This window comes from Ascaphus truei, chromosome 9 (genome assembly GCF_040206685.1).
Source record: "Ascaphus truei isolate aAscTru1 chromosome 9, aAscTru1.hap1, whole genome shotgun sequence".
In the NCBI taxonomy this organism is placed as follows: Eukaryota; Metazoa; Chordata; class Amphibia; order Anura; family Ascaphidae; genus Ascaphus; species Ascaphus truei.
The window spans coordinates 23,542,308-23,560,285 of NC_134491.1; the positions used below are offsets into that span (position 1 = coordinate 23,542,308).

At 42.8% G+C, this 17,978-nt stretch overlaps 1 protein-coding gene across 13 annotated transcripts in view; it reads left to right on the forward strand.

Moving 5' to 3' along the window:
- The window catches only part of TRIM9 (tripartite motif containing 9), a 124,889-nt gene that overhangs the window by 76,038 nt on the left and 30,873 nt on the right, over positions 1–17,978 (forward strand). For 6 of the 13 annotated variants that reach the window (XM_075613811.1, XM_075613813.1, XM_075613815.1 and 3 more), the window contains exons 4-8: positions 4,872–4,982; positions 6,910–7,063; positions 11,487–11,644; positions 13,558–13,696; positions 17,541–17,651. In XM_075613811.1, the coding sequence (XP_075469926.1) occupies positions 4,872–4,982; positions 6,910–7,063; positions 11,487–11,644; positions 13,558–13,696; positions 17,541–17,651 (673 nt within the window). The remainder of the gene's footprint in view (positions 1–4,871; positions 4,983–6,909; positions 7,064–11,486; positions 11,645–13,557; positions 13,697–17,540; positions 17,652–17,978) is intronic. The other 7 variants (XM_075613820.1, XM_075613821.1, XM_075613822.1 and 4 more) reach the window with 3 other exon arrangements.

The following is a 17,978-nucleotide window of genomic DNA, read 5'->3' on the forward strand; positions in this document are numbered from 1 at the left end:
AAAAGTAGGCTTTTTTAGCTTGCGAGAGGGCAGAGTTGAAACAGGATAGCATAAATTTGTAGTGAAGGAAGTCTGAGTGAGTTTGGGATTTCCTCCAGAGGCGTTCAGAGGAACAAGTGGAGGAACGCAGCATGCGTGTGTGGGAATTTAGCCAGAGTCTAGGGTTAGAAGGGCGAGGGCGGCAGAGAGAAAGCGGGGCATGTAGATCAAGAGAGGAGGACAAGGCAGAGTTGTAGTTCCTGACTAGGTTGTCAGGGTCTGTAGCAGAGATGAGAGAGGAGAGGGAGGAGCGTAAATTCTGCTTTTGATTCTGCACGTATACCTTTTTTTGTTGCCTGTTGGGTGTCTGAAGGTTTAGGTAGTGCTTGTTTAGGCGGTTCAAACTTTGCAATCTTGTTGTTCAGATGAGCGGTGTTCCCAGCTCTCACTGTACCCTTTTCTTCATGGGTTTTAGTTGCTGTGGGATACCGATGCTTGGGCAGGGTTAATACCTTTTCCTGTAATACTGTAATCTCATCCGCGAGAGATCCCTGTTTCTTGAGTGCATCCTGCAATTCTTCTCTCAGGGTATTCATCTCCTCACTGTGCTTTCTCTGAGCTTGCTTCCATGTCTCCTTCATTATATTGTGAAGCACTGTGAATTTCTTTGCTCGGGCCGCAGCTACTTGTCTCAGTTTCTGGAGCTTCTTGTGCTCCCTCTTGTACCGAGTCACCTGGCCTCTAAGCTTGACCTTTAGCGATGCTCTGGGTAGCCTTCAGTTCCTCATGCTCCTTTGCGGGGACACACTGGGTAATCAGACGTTCCTGCAGCACTTTTACTTCTTTAGCAGCCTGCAGATTTTCTTCCTGCAGAGTTCGCTGCTTCTCCTCTGCATTCTGGAGGTGTGTACGCAGACCTTGCAGTTGGTTCTGCAGTCGGTGCTCTGCTTCAAACTTTTCATCTTCCATAAGTTTATTTTTTTTTTCAAGCTTTTCATTCTTTTCATTGATGTGGTCTGTTGAATCAGAATTCTCTTCTTTCAGTCTTAAATGTTCTCATTTTGCAGTCTCTATAATATTCAGGGCCTCCTTGTAGTCCTCCTTCCATTTACGCACTTCTGCTTTGAGACTCCCTGTCTCCTGGCATGGGACTTCCATATAAGAGAACAAAACATTACTAGCACTAAGCAACAAAACATTCACAATCCAACGTGGTTTTTGTTATAAATCAGTTATGTAGTATTAGATACTTGTTTTTGTAAATATATTCCACTCTTCATGATATTTTTAATGACTTTTAATATACGGAGCATCCTTTGGTTGCTATAGCAGGTTTTAGCCCACCTCCCCAGCAGAGCAAGAGCTTTGGTAACAAATGATCACAAACAGATCTCTTGCCATATGATCACAAACAGATCTCTTGCCATATGATCACAAACAGATCTCTTGCAGTATTCCCAGCAGGAGACAGTGGCTGAGTTGATAGCTGTAACAATGTTACCCGTAATAATATAAGTGGTTACATTGTAGCTGCTTTGTTACACTGAAGGATTGATTTAGCAGCAGCTATTATGTGAACCCGGAGAGCTAATCGATTACAGTAGAACGAATCGATCGGCAGCTTAGGTAATTAATTTTCATTAATGGCAATCAAATGCTGCATGCATTAAAACAAAAAAAGTGCTGTGAGGAATGCTGCGTTAATAAACTGGGCAATTTCAACATGAACATTAGCAAATACTTTGTGACTTTGACATACCTTATGATATTTTTGTACCAATACTTAAATAAATCCACCCACAATTATTCATTATTACTATTTATACTGAACCTGTTTAGTTCTCTATATGCCAGTCACTTTTGAAAAGTCCTCTAAGAAGGACGAAACGTCGTATTTTGGTGCTATTTTGATACATTAAATCTCTTTTTTGAAAATCCGTTTTGTGCCCGGGATCATCAATGCTTACATAGTACAGACCTAACATGGTCATCTTCAGTGCAAATAAATATTCCTGGCTGTATTCGTCATTAGAAGCCTGAACCAATATCCAATCCTTTCCAGCTAGGATTCCTCTAGTCTAGGGGGTAATCACACATCCATCCTTCCTTTTAACTTTCCCTGTGTTTCTATTCCCCAGGGAGCCATAACTTTTTTTTGTTATTGCTCCGGGCAGGTGTATCTATTTCAGAGCTGGCATCATATTAGTTGTGAATAGCTAGAAAACTGAACAATTATATAATTAATCTTCTTATATCAGATTTCCAAGTCAAAATGCTAACGGATTCTGTTAGATGTGCAGACTAGCCTGAAGGCGATCACAGATGATAACAAATCGAATGCGGAATTGAAACCAAAAGCAATCTAGCAGCTTCTTTCCTCCAAAATGTTCTAGAGCAGGAGTGGCCTACTCCAGTCCTCAAGGTCCACCAACAGGTCAGGTTTTAAGCATACTCCTGCTTCAGCAAAAATTGATTGAGCTACCTGTCCTGAAGCAGGGACTGATTGGGCCACCTGTGCTGGTGCTGAGATATCCCGAAGACCTGACCTGTTACTGGCCCTTGAGGACTGGAATTGCCCACCCCTGTTCTAGTGAAACAGCCCCTGTGTGCCAGATCAATGTGACCGACCTGCGGATTGATCCCCCGGAGGAACGGCCTGTTATCCAACTAAGTAGGCAGTGAAAATGGCAGAATAAAGATAACTAACTGAAGGGCTCTGTTCACAGTATCAGACAGGGGCATCTCGGGTCCATATGATTGAAGCCCACCCCCCTCTTCCCACTGCCCATCTTGGCACCAAACTCCCCTCTCCCCTTTCCTCAGCCTGTCGTGCCTGGCCTTGCCCAACACTTTTTTTGCCACGGCTGTGGGCCCCCCAGGAATGTCCCCGTCCCCCTGTCAGGCCAGCGTGACCCTGTCTGTGCACATAAGATTCTTATTTCTGCACAGCCGATTTTGAATGTTCTGTTCACCGACGTTTGCTACATGTTATTTTATCTATGATTTTTGTGTAGCAACAATGTGTCCAGCCCTTTAGCCGGCAGACTATGAGGAATAATAATTCTATACAACAAAGAAATCAACAGATATTAAAACTAAAGGAGGCCCTGCGCCCTGCCACAAAGTGCCTGCAATTGAGGTGATATGTTCGGAGTTTGATAGGGAGCAAGGTATAAATGTAACATGTTTGTAGGATATATATAGCCATACAGCTGGTCCCAATGGGATGGAGGGGGAGGGGAGTTGGATGTTAGCGGTACGGGGAGTGGGCATCCTTGAATATCATAATATCGTAATGTGATCTTGAATATATATCGAAGACTTTAAAACTATAATATTTTAAACATGCAGTGCACACATTGACAGCATTTGTATTCTACATGTTTATATTAGTTTTGCTTAAAAAATTTGTTTCTTTGCAAAATTACAAGTAGCCGCCTGAACACCTGCAAAGGAATCGGCAAGAGCGGAATGTCCCGGTGGCTCTCCAGGGCCTCACGGGCCGGCTGTGGCCTACGGCCGCCAGTTGGAGAGCCCTGGTCTATAGTGATAGGTGCCAATTATTACCACAGCACCAGAGAACAGTGAAAGCAGGATCGGTCGCCTTAGCCTTTACAAACTATTCCATGATGCACAGCAAATAAATAAATATTATAGTAAATTGCAACAACATCTGGCAAGGTGCTGAGAGAAACCACTTGGGATATACAGGATTAATTATACAGTGCTATGATTAATATATCCAGATGTAAATACATGCAGATCTGGTGACAGTTCTTGAACTCTGAATGCGTGTGCGAGATGTCAAATCTTGACAGAGGCGATAATAACTGAGATTTGAAAGGAATGCCATGAAAGGCTAAATATCCCATGGAATATTAAATATGTGGCGTTATTCATTTGAAGTTTAGTCAACTCTGCCACCTAGTGGTCGTAAACAAGTTCCCACTGTTGTTGCTCAGGTACGCTGAATATCACCTGCCTCTTTTACCTGCTGTATTTTATTTATAACCGTACTAATTCAGGACACTCGCCCTCCTACTGAGTATTGTGAGAACTGATACACATTAAATTACCTTCACTTGATACATAAAGTCCATATCTGCATCTTGCTATACTAAATACTGTAGGGGCGAGGGATTCCAAAATGACACAGAATGAAACGAGAAGACATGTTAAAGATGTGTTAATCCTTATGCAAAATGTTCAAACACTTCATGATCTTGCATAGGCAATCACAAGTTTTTTTAATTTTTTTTGCAGTTGTTTTATTTTTTTAACAGAGGATTGAAGCAGGGGGTCTCAGGAGCTGAATCCCGTTAATTTCAGCTATCCCCAGCTTCCAGAGATACAGACCTCCGTATGGGGTGCCGGTAGCTGCTCTGCTAGCAGGGTTCACGAAATGGTGGAGTTTCAAAGCTCCCGCACCCTGCGGACCAATAGGAAGCCATGACGTCATCAGGCTCGTCTTCCTATTGGCCCACGTGACGCGGGAGCTTTAAACTTTGCAGAGACACCGGCGCCCCCTTTGGAGGTAAGTATCTCAGGAAGCAGGGGATCCCCAGAGCGGAATTACTGGGGTTCCGCTCCAGAGACACCCTGCTACAGTCCTATGTTAAAATAATATATATTTTTTTAAAGTGCTTGAATTGCTCCTTTAATAGATTTTAAATGGCTGCATATTATTTAATGTACGTATCTTTATTAATTGTGAACAATTTTGAAATGTTACTACCTAATCAGAAATCCGATGAATTGACTGGAAGTTTTGGTTGGTTGTAGGTCTTGCTACCTACCCATTGGTATTATAAGGTTTTCTGTGTCAGAACAGAACAGGGTAAGTAGAAACATTCCAAATGTAACTTTTGATGGAACTCTATCCTCACCTCTAGGTTGTGCGAGATCAGATATCTCACTGCACTGTAAAACTCCGCCAGACCACTGGATTGATGGAGTATTGTCTGGAGGTCATCAAAGAAAATGATCCTAGTGGCTTTCTCCAGGTGGGTGCTCCTTTCTTGTCTGATGGAGAAGCTTTTATCTGGAAACCTAGCTGAATCTTCTACTGGGAATTTAGATTTTAATTTCTCCGTGCCTAAGAGCTGCTATCACACAAAATGTTAGCCTTGAACAATTTCCTTGATCATAGCAGACGTACAAAGGACACCTGAATGCACATACAGTTGTGGTTCAGCTGGAGTGCACCCAGTGTCTCAGATAATTGCACTCTCCGTATTTTGAATTAAATAGGTTTTTTTTTTTTTGGCATGACCTTAAGCCATTTCAAATTATAGTTTTCAAAACCCCCCCATTACTCACAAGGTTTCTTAGAAACAGGATCCAAAATAGCAGACTGAACTGCAAATGCCCATTTTTCACCTCTACTCCTGAGCACAGCACTTATAAAAGACTAGGCATTTTCTCTGGACGAGGAGGGAATTTAAAATTTTGTGGTACTTCTTGTTGAGCGGGGAAATGAAGCATTATGTTTTGCAGATACTTGGTCTTCTTTAGGTGCCCACATAGCCAGCATAAAATACATATTTATTTTTTAAATAGACAAACCAAGCAGCTGAAAAAGAAAATTACATTTATTGAAAAACTAATTACCTAAACTGCCGATTGATTGGTTCTCCCGTGATCGATCGGCAAAATCCTGTTTCCCAGGGTTCACTAAATGGCCACCTTTCAGGTTCAAATCAATCCTTTAGTCAGTATAATGCAGCAGCTACAAGGTATTCCTATATTGTTACGGTAACATTATCTATTGTTACAGTTTGCAGCTCAAACTGTGGGGAATATTGCAACAAATTATCACGAACAGGAAAGTGTTACAAAGATCTTGCACTGCTGGGGAGTTGGCTAAAACCTGCTTTAGAAATCAAAAGATACTCTGTATATTAAAACGTATAAAAAATGGCATTGAGTTGAATTTTAAAATAAAAAAAAGGTAGCAAGTATTAACTAATACTACAGGACTGATTTATTTAATAAAAACACACGTAGGTTATTGCTTGGATTGCTCCTATAAGAAGGCCCCAGTCATGTATCTTATTATACAGATTACTACCCTCAGTTCACTTAAATCTAAGAGCGCGGCAAATGGGGGCGGGCATTTTTGCCGCCCCCAAATTTTGCCGCCTTAGTCTCGGGCCTAATGGGAAATCTGACAGTGCTGTACGCTGTACATTGAATCAAATTTCTTGAATGACATTTTTGGGGTTTCTTAACCACGAACTATTGTTTCCAGGGTTCAGTTCATGTTTGGGATTAAGGTTGATGGATGTACAGGAATTTAAAATAATCTGGGAACCAAGAAAGAGTATGTTTTCTAGCAAAGAAACCAGAAGACCTTGTCCATGTCTTTGGCTTAAAACTCTTATTACAAAATGTAAAATAAATGACAAATACTAAAGAATTTAAAATCAGAACCAAATTATGAATCATGTTTGCCAGGTGTCCGGTATTGAACCGGACTGTCGTGTGTTTGGACACTCTGTCCAGTAAAAAAATGAGAGGTAATACTGCACGTGTGTGTCCGGACCGGTATTCCCTCTCTGGACATAGTGAGCTTGGGGGGCCGCGGGATTTCCCTGAGCAGGATGAGAGCAGGGCTACTGCTGGGGGGCTGGGCAGCTTCCTCCATCCTGATTGGCTGCATTACCCAGCAGCAGGCAATCAAGAGATGTCAGGTGCCTGGGGGTGGGGTCAATGAGAGAAGGAAACGGCGTGGAGAGAGGTGAGAGGGGGGGGGGGTGTGTATGTGCCTTGAGCGCATCACACCTTTTACCATTGTATCCAGTATTTTTGGAGAATCCGCCTGGCAACCCTAATTATGATAGACTTGCTATAAATAAATATTGGGCCCTAATCATTTTCATTGTATTGAACCTAACGCTGTAATGGTTTATTTTACATTTTTTTAATTAGATATCTGACGCACTTATTAGGAGAGTGCACCTGACTGAGGATCAGTGGGGGAAGGGAACCCTCACTCCAAGAATGAACACCGATTTTGACCTAAACCTGGACAGTGCACCTCTCCTGCAGTCAATCCATCAACTTGACTTTGTGCAGATGAAAGGTAAATGTTGACACTTTGCTCATTGTTGCCACCATGTATTATTGTACAGGTACTGTACACTCCATGGCATGGAAGGACCATTCAGCTTTCCAAGTCTTGAGAATGTATTGCATTCTGCCATAGTGTAGGACAAGGGTAGCAAACTCCAGTCCTCTAGTGCCACCAACAGGTCAGGTTTTCGGGATATCCCTGCTTTAGCACAGGTGGCTCAATCAGTGGCTCAGTCGAAGAGCCACTTGTGCTGAAGCAGGGATATCCCGAAAACTCGACCTGTTGGTGGCCCTTGAGGGAGTTGGCTACCCCTGGTGTAGGACCTATGTAATCTTGGATACCAAGTTCACCTGCAAATCTATTGGAGTCCGAAGTATGACTTTACTGTTCCAATGCTTTAAATGTGTTAATTGCAGCAATGATCGCCTGAGATTGATTTGACCAGGTTCCCAGACGTCAGCACATTTATCGCCACTCCTTTTGCAGAAATGCTATTTATCCTACATATTTATCACCCTACATGTATTACAGCTGACAGGATATTACTTTCCTGGGTGCGAATCGAATTACGCTGTGGTATGTTCATTTTAGCTGATTACGTTTGGCGGGAGCGGACATCTGTGCAGATGTGGGAGTCGTTTCTTACTTGTCAAGTGCTGTGAGTGCCGATCTCGGGCTTAGCAGAAGTGACAGTTCAGCAAAACAATGGGCTGGACACTTGGCAGCACAATAATTAGATGCCTACGTGGTGGTTATTCATACGGACAGACGCTCCAGGAATAAACACATCTTTCTCAAAGGGATGTATGTTACAGATTTTGGTGCTTAGGCAAATTTGAAAAAATCCAATATATACTGCGTCATAAAGAATTATATTTAAGTAGCGATTGCCATCTTTTTCGTACCAGCATGCAGCACGCGGAAGCGCTCGGGCAGGAGTGGCCAAAGCCAGTCCTCCAGGGCCGCCAATATGTCAGGCTTTCAGGATATCCCTGCTTCAGCATAGGTTGCTCAATCAGTGGCTCAGTCAATTACTGGGTTACTGATTTAACCCCCTCGGCTGAAGCAGGGTAAGCCTTAAAGCCTGATCTGTTAGTGGCCTTTGAGGACTGGATTTGGCTACCCTTGCTCTGGGGAGTTTATTCATGAAATCACAGAAAGCTAAAAGGGACACACTCGGCGTGTTAATTTGCATATCATTACCCAAGAACCCGTGTCTGCAGCTGAACCCCTATATGACACGTGAGAATGGGGTGAATTAGCAGGTTTTGGGGGCCTTTGAAAGACATGCAGATGCATTCATGGGTTCTTGGTCTTTGTTGGAGCAACATTAAAATTAGCCAAAGAAGCTCATGTATATAAACTCATAATGCCTTTCAGACTTTCTCTTTCTATATAAACTGAGCTCTAAAAAAACCTGAGTGTCACAGCCCTCCGGCACTTCCTCGGGTGCGATCACATGACTGTGACGTCACTGATGAGTCCTTCTCTTCCGTTCCTAAGACAACCAGATCGTGCTCAGCGCTCCTCAAGAGCGCAGAGCGTCATCTCCCCGAGAAAAACGAGCAAACCGCCTGTGACGTTGCTACTACATCATGGTGCCATGGAGTGCCATGATGTTACCTACATCATCAGGCACCCAGAGGGTTATTGGATAGAAAGATATATATTTTTCAAACAAATGGGCACTGTTTAAAATGCACCCGTGGGATAGGATGTACAACTAACCAACTGGTCAACCGTACCTGCCAACTAACTACTGGTGAACCGTGGGATAAGGATCCCGTCTTGGTTTTGCTAGTTTATTGGTGTCACAGAGAAAGATCAGAAGTAAGAAAGACATCAGTGTGACACTATTGACTGGGAGTTATGGGATGGGATATACTCAGAAGTAGACAGGTAGGTGGCACTGCTGTTTTTAAAGAGGAGGCAAGACACCCAAGATTAAGATGTAGGTGCCAAGCTTGGATACCGTAGTTTGCTTTAGAAATACATTTAAAACTGAACACATTAAAGGAAGCCTGTTTCATACCACCCAATAATGCCAGTCTGCGCTTGTGCAAATATTTTCTCTGATAAGCTGCCAAAGTGACCTGGCAACCCATTTATCCCGGTGAGTTTATCTAAGGACAGCTTTTGTTATTCATTTTTGCAATGTCATACACAACATAGTGCATAACGCTTTGCTTAAATATTTTTATATTTTTATTAGAATAAATAGTCTTACTAATATATGTTTGCGTGTGTGTGTACCAGTATGTGTATATATGTATGTGTGTGAATATATATATATATATACATATATATATAAACATTATTATTATTTTTATTCTCTTTGTAGCAACAGCCGTGCTCAGATCTTTACGTAGATAGTACATTTGTAGGTATATCTTTATTTATATAGTAAAGCTCCATCCAGCTGCATAGCGCTTCCCAGCAGTAATGCACGTGGCATAATAATATAACACACAATGGGAATAAGTGCTTCAGGCATGAAAATAACATTAGGAAAGGGAGTCCCTGCCCCGAAGAGCTAGCACTCTAAGTGGTATGTTTGGAGACTTACAGACTAGTACAGTTGTGATCTTGAGTTATTGAAATGCTTCACAGAGAAGCGGCATTGTCAGATTGGTCTCGTTGATAGGCAAAGATGGAGCCGTTTAGAGTGTAAAGACACAGAACAAGCCCAGTCCCCCACTGACCGCAGTGATTTCCTGTGGGAATCCGTCACCATAACAGAACCTTGTGTGCTTGCTGCAATTATCAAAGTGAAACATGTCTCCCCTTCAATTAAATGGGTCTGATTTCTGTCCAACTTGATAAGTAGGCAAATCAGGTCTTATTTACTAGAGCGCTAATGATTGTGGCATTTCATTTGTCATGCTGATACTGTATGTTCTTTCTGAAATGCTCACTTTGTTTGGTCTTCTAGATTTATGTTTCATTTGTCAATTATTCCACTTAGTGCCAGAGAAGCTGATTTTAGGTGGCCTTATTTCTATATCCCGTCCCACTCATATATTTTTTCCTTTCCATAGTTTGAGGTTAAAAGGACACAGATGCACCCATATGGCGCTTAATGCTTTGTGCGACTCCATGGAGATACCTATATATACAACAATGTTTGATGTTATCCACACACAGTGCAGTTTTCTTGGCTTTCACAAATATCTCAGTTAATGTCTATTGCAGGGGTGGCCAACTCCAGTCTTCGACTGAGCCACTGATTGAGCCAGCTGTGCTGAAGCAGGGATTTCCTGAAAACCTGACATGTTGGTGGCCCTTGAGGACTGCCGTTGCTCACCCCTGGACTATTGAGTCCTGTGTGCCTGAATGACTACATTCTAATACAAAGAGGCATACATAGAAACAGTGCACTGATAATGGTGAGAGTTAGCCGTGTGCCGGCAGTGCTGGCGCAGGCGTACATGAGTAGTACTGTAGCAGTGCAGATGTACTAGATCTGTTGCTGAACACTCCCCCCTATTTGTCTGAAAGTGATTGTAATTGCAGTCCCACGTAATCTAAAATGACTGTATATATTTTATCAATTGCATTTCTTTTTTTTATTAATGTTTCAATGTAAAATCTCTCCCGTTTCCATTTTGGCTTGGATATTGTCCGATTTTAATAGGCTGGTAGAAACCCCACTCAATAAATGATTGTGGGCAAAAACTGACAAACTTTCAATATATGAAATAATGCACAACTAAAAAACACCTTAAAGCAAACACAAATGCAGCATAAGAATGTACCAGCCTGTTTCAGCTTCTTAGAGACAGTATAATAGTGCATTCATCTCCCTATTAGTTTGTAACCTCTATGGGGAAATGATTTGTACTGGAAAAAAGTTATATGTACTGTGCATAGATTTAAATAAGCACATATAGTGTTTCATAAAAGCTTGTCGCTCAGTACTAGAGATGGATACATTTGCCCAAATCCGTTTCCCAGATTTTCGCTGATGTTACCCCCAAAATCCGTGTAAAATGCGCAAATGGATGTGTTCGGTTTCAACCCATGGACGGGATTTGTAGAATCCAATCCGCGGATGCTGCAATCCATTGGTGGCTTCTCAAGAATCCACCGACGTGTTGCTGAGTCCGCGGATTGGATTCGAAAAAAAACCCGTCCACGGGTGGCGGAAATTCGCGGAGTGTATTGGTAATAATAAAAACATCCACAAAATGTCAATCACCGTTTTTGGAGATTGATCCGCTAAAATCCGTGGACCAAAAGGAACCGGCCGATCCACTCCGGAACCAAATGCGGCAAAACAATCCGCCCAACTCTGCCCAATACTTTGTAGTGTTACAATCTTGTACATGATCCATATTAATCATGGCTGGGAATAGGGCTCAGTGCGGGGAAATCCGTGGTGTTCTTTCTTCAGTCGCTCACAAAATCCAGGCTTACACTAAATTCTGCTCAGTTCCCTCTCTAGTGCCAGCACCCCCCACCCTACAGATGGAGGAATGTTGCACCCACAACAACAGCGCCACCTTGTCGTGGAAGCAGCCGCCGCTGTCCATGGTGCAGGCAGAAGGATACATTCTGGAGCTGGATGATGGGAATGGCGGCCAATTTCGGGTGAGCACCATATGACTGCGATACACTCCCTTGGCTGACTCGAAGTACGTGTAGCTTTAGGATCGGTTAGACTAGGGCCGCTCAAATCCAGTCCTCAAGATGCCCCCCAACAGTTCAGATTTTAAACTGAACCAGCTTCAGCACAGGTGGCTAAATCAGTCCCTGCTTCAGCACAGGAGGTGCAATTAGTGGCTCAGTCTTTGACCGAGCCACTGATTGAGCCACCTGTGCTGAAGCTGGGATATTCTTAAAACCTGACCTGTTGGAGGAGGGGGGGGGGGTTCTGGAGAACATGAGTTGAGCCCCCCTGGGTTACAGGGTTGAACAGGTGCTTTCCTTTTGGAGACCTTGAGCGACAATATATTAAAGACCAAAAACCTTCACCTATCCCTTAACCCTTTTACTAGAAGCGTGATGGGCATAAAGGTGGTGAAATAAAGACGAAAAGGGTAGCACACCTAAAATAACCGGATATAAGCGATCCGAGGAAAATATATTCAGAAACAGGTTTCAGCTTGCAAATTCTGATATTTATTGTGTAGACACAGTGGTGAGAACAATGCTTCCAGCTGCCTTGGACTCTTGTTAATATCTTGCTCTATTAGAGTGTGGGCATTATGCTATTAGTTAGCATCCTGTTTGCAATTATTTATGTTGGGGTTTTTTGCCATTTACATCACAATTTAGTTTTTTGTATTGCATAAAGGCATTAAAGGAGGAAGCCACACTAACTAGACTCCAGTTTTTGTACCGGATTGAAACGGGGGGGGGCAGGGGGTTGCTGTATTGCACTGTTTTCAGCTCCGGGAACCCCCTGGCTTACTGAGATACTTGGAGCGTCACTGGTATTACTTCCTGGTTTTTAAAAGGGATTTAAATGGCCATCCAATAGGAAGCCAGAACCGATGATGTTGCAGCTTCCTATTAAATTAATTCACGTGTAAGTATCTTGGGACCTGGGGTGTCCCCGGGACTGTAGATAGTGGTGCTTTGGGTGAGGGGTACCCCCAATTCCCACCCTGTAAAAAAAATGGTGCCTAAAAAAATTACAAATAAACTGGTCGGAAGACCTGCTCCTTTAACTCATTCCTGCCTGTGTGTTGCTTGTTCATCTGGATTACACATCACATGCATTAGCCGCCTATAACGATGCCATGGAGCAGGCCTGCACAACTCCGGTCCTCAAGGGCCACCAACAGGCCAGGTTTTAAGGATATCTCTACTTCAGCACAGCGGGCTCAATTAGGGGCTCAGTCATTCTGGCATGGAGGCTGCTCTAAACATAATAGATCAAGTTAGGTCACCATTGATTTACTTCTCTGATGGTTAACTGGCTGACGGATGAACTCAGCTGTTTATATACAGCATCTATGCGAAGGTTGCAGGCAGTATATTCGCAAACGCGGCTCTTAAACCTCACCCCAGATAGCAGAGAAATGCCTGGATAAAAACGGCTCAGGCCTGACGGGAGAGACAGATGGAGCAGAAAGACTCACAGCGCTGTAAGGATTTACTCCTTGCATAGGTGAGATATGGATCCACAACTAGCAGGTTATGTTTGTATTATCTCGACTATATGCAGTAATTTCCCATTTGCAGCGTTAACAAGCAGTTTTCTATTAGAAAAAAAGCCCGCGTTTAAGGACTCGACACAAACGCTATATTTTTCCAAAATGTTAAACCACTGGACAAGTTGTGATCAAATAGTTGAGGACACAAAAGGAAGAGCGGGACTTCACTACAAAGGCCCTTATTCAATATGTCGTGAAGCAGCAGCCCTGTACTGGAGAGACTTTTCGCCCCATTCATTTGAATAGCGTAGTACTCCACATTGGCAATGGAATAAGGAACCCGTATTTGTCCACAAACTATTTGTTAGCATCAACCTAATTAGCTGTGTCTTGCTTCCATAGGAAGTGTTTGTTGGGAAGGAGACAATGTGCACAGTGGATGGTCTTCATTTTAATAGCACCTACAATGCTCGGGTCAAAGCCTTTAACAAGGCTGGGGTCAGCCTGTACAGCAAGACGTTGGTTCTGCAGACTTCTGAAGGTAAGGCATGTCCAACAAGCCATTCATAGCTACAATGGGAACCATGTGTGAGGTGTCCAGCCTGTCATACAGTTGACCCACGACTGATAACTGAGCAATACGTATGTGTTTATTGCACTGCAGATTGTGGCGATCCTATCTGGGCATCATCGGGTTTATGTACAAATCGGTGAACGGTTATACTTCATGGCCTTCACAATTGGTCCAGGCTCTGTTTTATTTTATAACCTGGTTCTGTTTAGGGATTTCGACGTAAACTCGGAGGTGATGACCCTTTTTCGGCCTCAGAGCTGAGCTCGAGATGGCCGGAAAGACCGTTTCCCCAGCAAAGATATTGACAGATTTGAGGAATCGGATGTGTTTGGAAAGCTCTGTCCCTTCCCAGGATAGATTGTCAATGTGGCCCATTATCGTTTTAATATTATTACTCTGCAAAGCTTCGTTATACATGTCTTGGGGAAATAAATATGCCCCACGGGGCATCAGTAACTAGGCTGGTTCAGCATATGATAAGTTTTAACCTAAGAGTAGTAAATATAGTCATTGAACAAACGTCTCTGAGCCGTTCACAGGAAGCACCGCCTGAGGACTTTGACCACCTAGTAATGTGTCATTTGCTTTGTTCTTTTACGTCTCGTTTATGTGTTGGCTTCAGAAGGAACGGAGATCTTAATTTCTCATTTTAAACTGGTCGCAACTATGGGTAGCCCTTTGTTCTAACCAACACACTATTCATAAGAGATGCTAATAAACATAATAATATGTCATTTTCTACACAAACATGGTTAACGTTTACAGACCGTAGTGAGGGCTACGACTACAGTATTAACCATAGGTAACGTTTGGCAACAATGGCGGTCCCATGATCTAATGCAGTGATCCACCATCAAAGTGTGTGAATTCTTGTCAAAAAATATTCGTTTAAACTTTTTGTTTTTGTGTTTTGAGTTCTCTTTCTGTCTTCCATTTTCTGTACCTTCACTCAGAAGTAGAATGAGCCTAGAAGAGTGCCAAACTCCTTAGGGTCTACTCTTTTGTTCTTTGCAGTAGCTGTAAACGTTTGCATATTCCTAGTGATTAGTGACCTGTGTTATGTTCACATGTAATGTAGTAATTGTATTAAACAAGTCATTGGCAGTTTTTGGACGATCGCACTGCAGTCAGCCACGTTGGGCCTTACTGAGTAAGGGTGTATGTGCATGATCATCCATATAATGCATTGCAAGCATCTTCAGCAAGAATCAGATTTAATTGCTCTCCTTCATCCGGAATAGTTGTACTTTAAAACCAACAAGTGAACTCTATACTGTTAGCAGTTTTAGAAACTCTGGTTAATTCAAAGTGACTGGCAGGGGGGCGGGTAATATTTCCACACATTGGGGCTGTGTGTTATCCGTTGTTTTACATTTAACATAAAACTTCAGCCAGAGAAGCTCATCTGATCTAGGATCCTGTGGACATTAAATAAAACAAATCATTAAAAAGTTAATATACTGTAAAACAAAACAAAAGAATCCAAAGACCCAGATGCAGCATGTAGCCTATTACATTATAATACACATACTGTATGGTGTAGGTCAGGTGTGGCCAACTCCAGTCATCAAGGGCCACCAGCAAGTCAGGTTTTCAGGATATCCCTGCTTCAACACAGGTTCAATCAGTGGCTCAGTCGAAGACCAGCCATAAGAAAAAGTGGTAGTCAGTTAGTGTGCCCCTTTCGTACTAAGGGACAGGACCACGTACTTGTATCACGATCAGGATGCAGAACATGGAAGGGGGATACTTACCGCTGTTTCATGTGTTGCTGTGTTTTACGTTGAAGTTCTATGAAGTTGTGGTTTAAATGTAATACCTTCACACAAACAATAAGGGGTTAAAGGTTGCAATGAAATCACAGGTCAAATATAACTGGCTTCATTCTGATTCCCAGGGCTGCTTTTTGTGTTCCAATCAGTATCCCGTTTGTTTCTATTTGGAGGTTTGATGTGAAGTTTAGTTTTGGTCTTTAAAAGCTGTTGAGGGATCTAATCATTAACATGCACAATTACCTGAGAACGGAAGGCAATTCGTAGCAGTAAGAATTGGGAGTTTATCCAGTATTCATTAATGATTATATTTGCAAAAAGAAAGGTTTGCATTTTCACATCACAAGTGTTCTATTTCAGTGATTCCCAACATGTTCGGGAGGTGTCTCCAAAGGGTTTGCCCCCGAAAACTATGCAATTGTGCATCCCAGGCAGTTTAGAGGATACCTAAGCCCATGAAGGGACTGCACGCAAGCTCTCAAACTGCACCCAGTGTGGGTGGTACAGTTCCAAAGTCGCGCCCGATAGTGCCTCGAGTCAGCCACTGCAATGCATTGTGGGGCGTGGAGATGGACAGCTATACCACCCCCAATGCCTGCACTCACTGAGGTGTGGTTTGGGACCTAAGTGGGGAGTCCCTCTATTAGCTCAGGATACTGTGCTGCCTGGGATCAGTCAAACGGTTTTGTTAGCAATATTCTGGAGAGTAGGCGGTAAGATTTATTAACTAGGGGTTCAGTTCATGGAACAAATATTTTCTAGCAGGGGGTGCACAATGTAGAAAGCATTGGTAACCACTGTTCTGTTTGATGCAATCTGTCTTTGTCCCGGTCAGGGGGACAAGGAGAGAGCCTTGTTACTCTCCTTTTATAACTCCAACAATACTTAACCTACTCAACTCGTGGTGAGAACCAAATTGGGTCACATCTCGGTCTTCTCTCTGTCAATGGGGCCCATGTATAAAGCATCGCTAAAAAGCAACTTTGTCATAAAAGCGACACACAAAAGTGTAATCAATGAATAGGTGTTGGTGCGCCAATGTACAAAACCAATTGTTGTGCTGCAAATGACGGTAGGGGCAAGGTTTGGAGGTTGTCGTTGGTGCCCATATGCAAATTATATGTATTAAAAATGCAAGCACGTGCCACTTGTGTGCACCATGAATTCGTCTAAACTGTCCGTCTAACTTTTCTTGGCGAAAAAGACAAATACAAGTAGACACGAACAATTCTTAATGCATTCACCTGTATAAACGTGACACACACTGTACAAAGAATAAGAAAGTGTGCGCTATATGTAACAGGAGTAGTGACACGCCAACATACTGTATACCACTAATCATTTTAGGTGAGAAGTTTATTTTTTGACGCAATGCACTCTTTCAATTCGTGTTCCAAAAACTATTTTTACATAGCCCCCTTTGTGCCTCTCCCTACAGAAAGCTGAATTTTTCAATCACGTCAGCTGGGGTACTTGAAATAGTTATGTAAGATTTCCCCTGCGAATCCAATCTAATACTAATTGAATACTTAATTGGTGAGATTTCCTCATTTACATATCGCATGGATTTGCACAGCTGGAACCAAATTACTGCCTAAAAAAAGCAGTTTTGCACGGCTTGGACATGCAAGAACTGCTCAGTGAATACAACGAAGTGTGTTTCCCAGGGATGTTGCCCGTTTTCGAAGAGAAATTGCTGCTTTGCACTTCTAATGACTACACTCCCGTAGTGTCCAGTGTGTGCTCTCCGGGTTTGTGCGTTCTTTGTATTGTGTTGGAAATTGGAGGGCAGTCTCAGGCTCGTTCCTGTTTTGTTGTGGCACTAGTTTGTGTTAATCTGTGTCATTGAGTTAGAACTTTGTTGGGTTTTGAGTTAAGACGCTGAGTAAATGACACTTAACCCCTTCACTGTCAGAGAGGACACATTGCATTGCTATGCGTTGCTGTCCCACCTGGCTGTGAGGCAGTTTGGTGTCACCATCTATGTTCTGTCTGTTCCAGAACACACACACTTATATACGTGTCTTTGCTCATGCCAGGTCCTTATCCTCGAATGTCAGCCTCTCTTGCAGCTCACCTGCAAATCAACACCATGCCCACTCCACATGAATTCTTCCAACACTCGGCACTGGAATCTTGTGTTTCACCAGGTAATGGCCCACTCACCAACACCTTTCTCCAGGGCATCGCCGGATAAGACTGCTGCTTGGGTGGTCTTGTGGAGAACTCTGTATGATGCGGGAATGTTGCATATACAGGGTTGGTAATCTAAGTCGTCGAAGAGTCCTGGTACTAGTTGGTAGCAAGGACTGCTGTTTAAATATTTAGAAACCTAAAAGTTGTAGTGTGGTGTGTGCTGTTACATTGCTGTGTGAATTTCATACACTCCAGTGATCTCTCCTGCACTGGTAAGTTTCTGCATATCAGAGCTACAGGAGTTTAATGTTTAAAATCAGATGCACCGTTTTTACAAACAG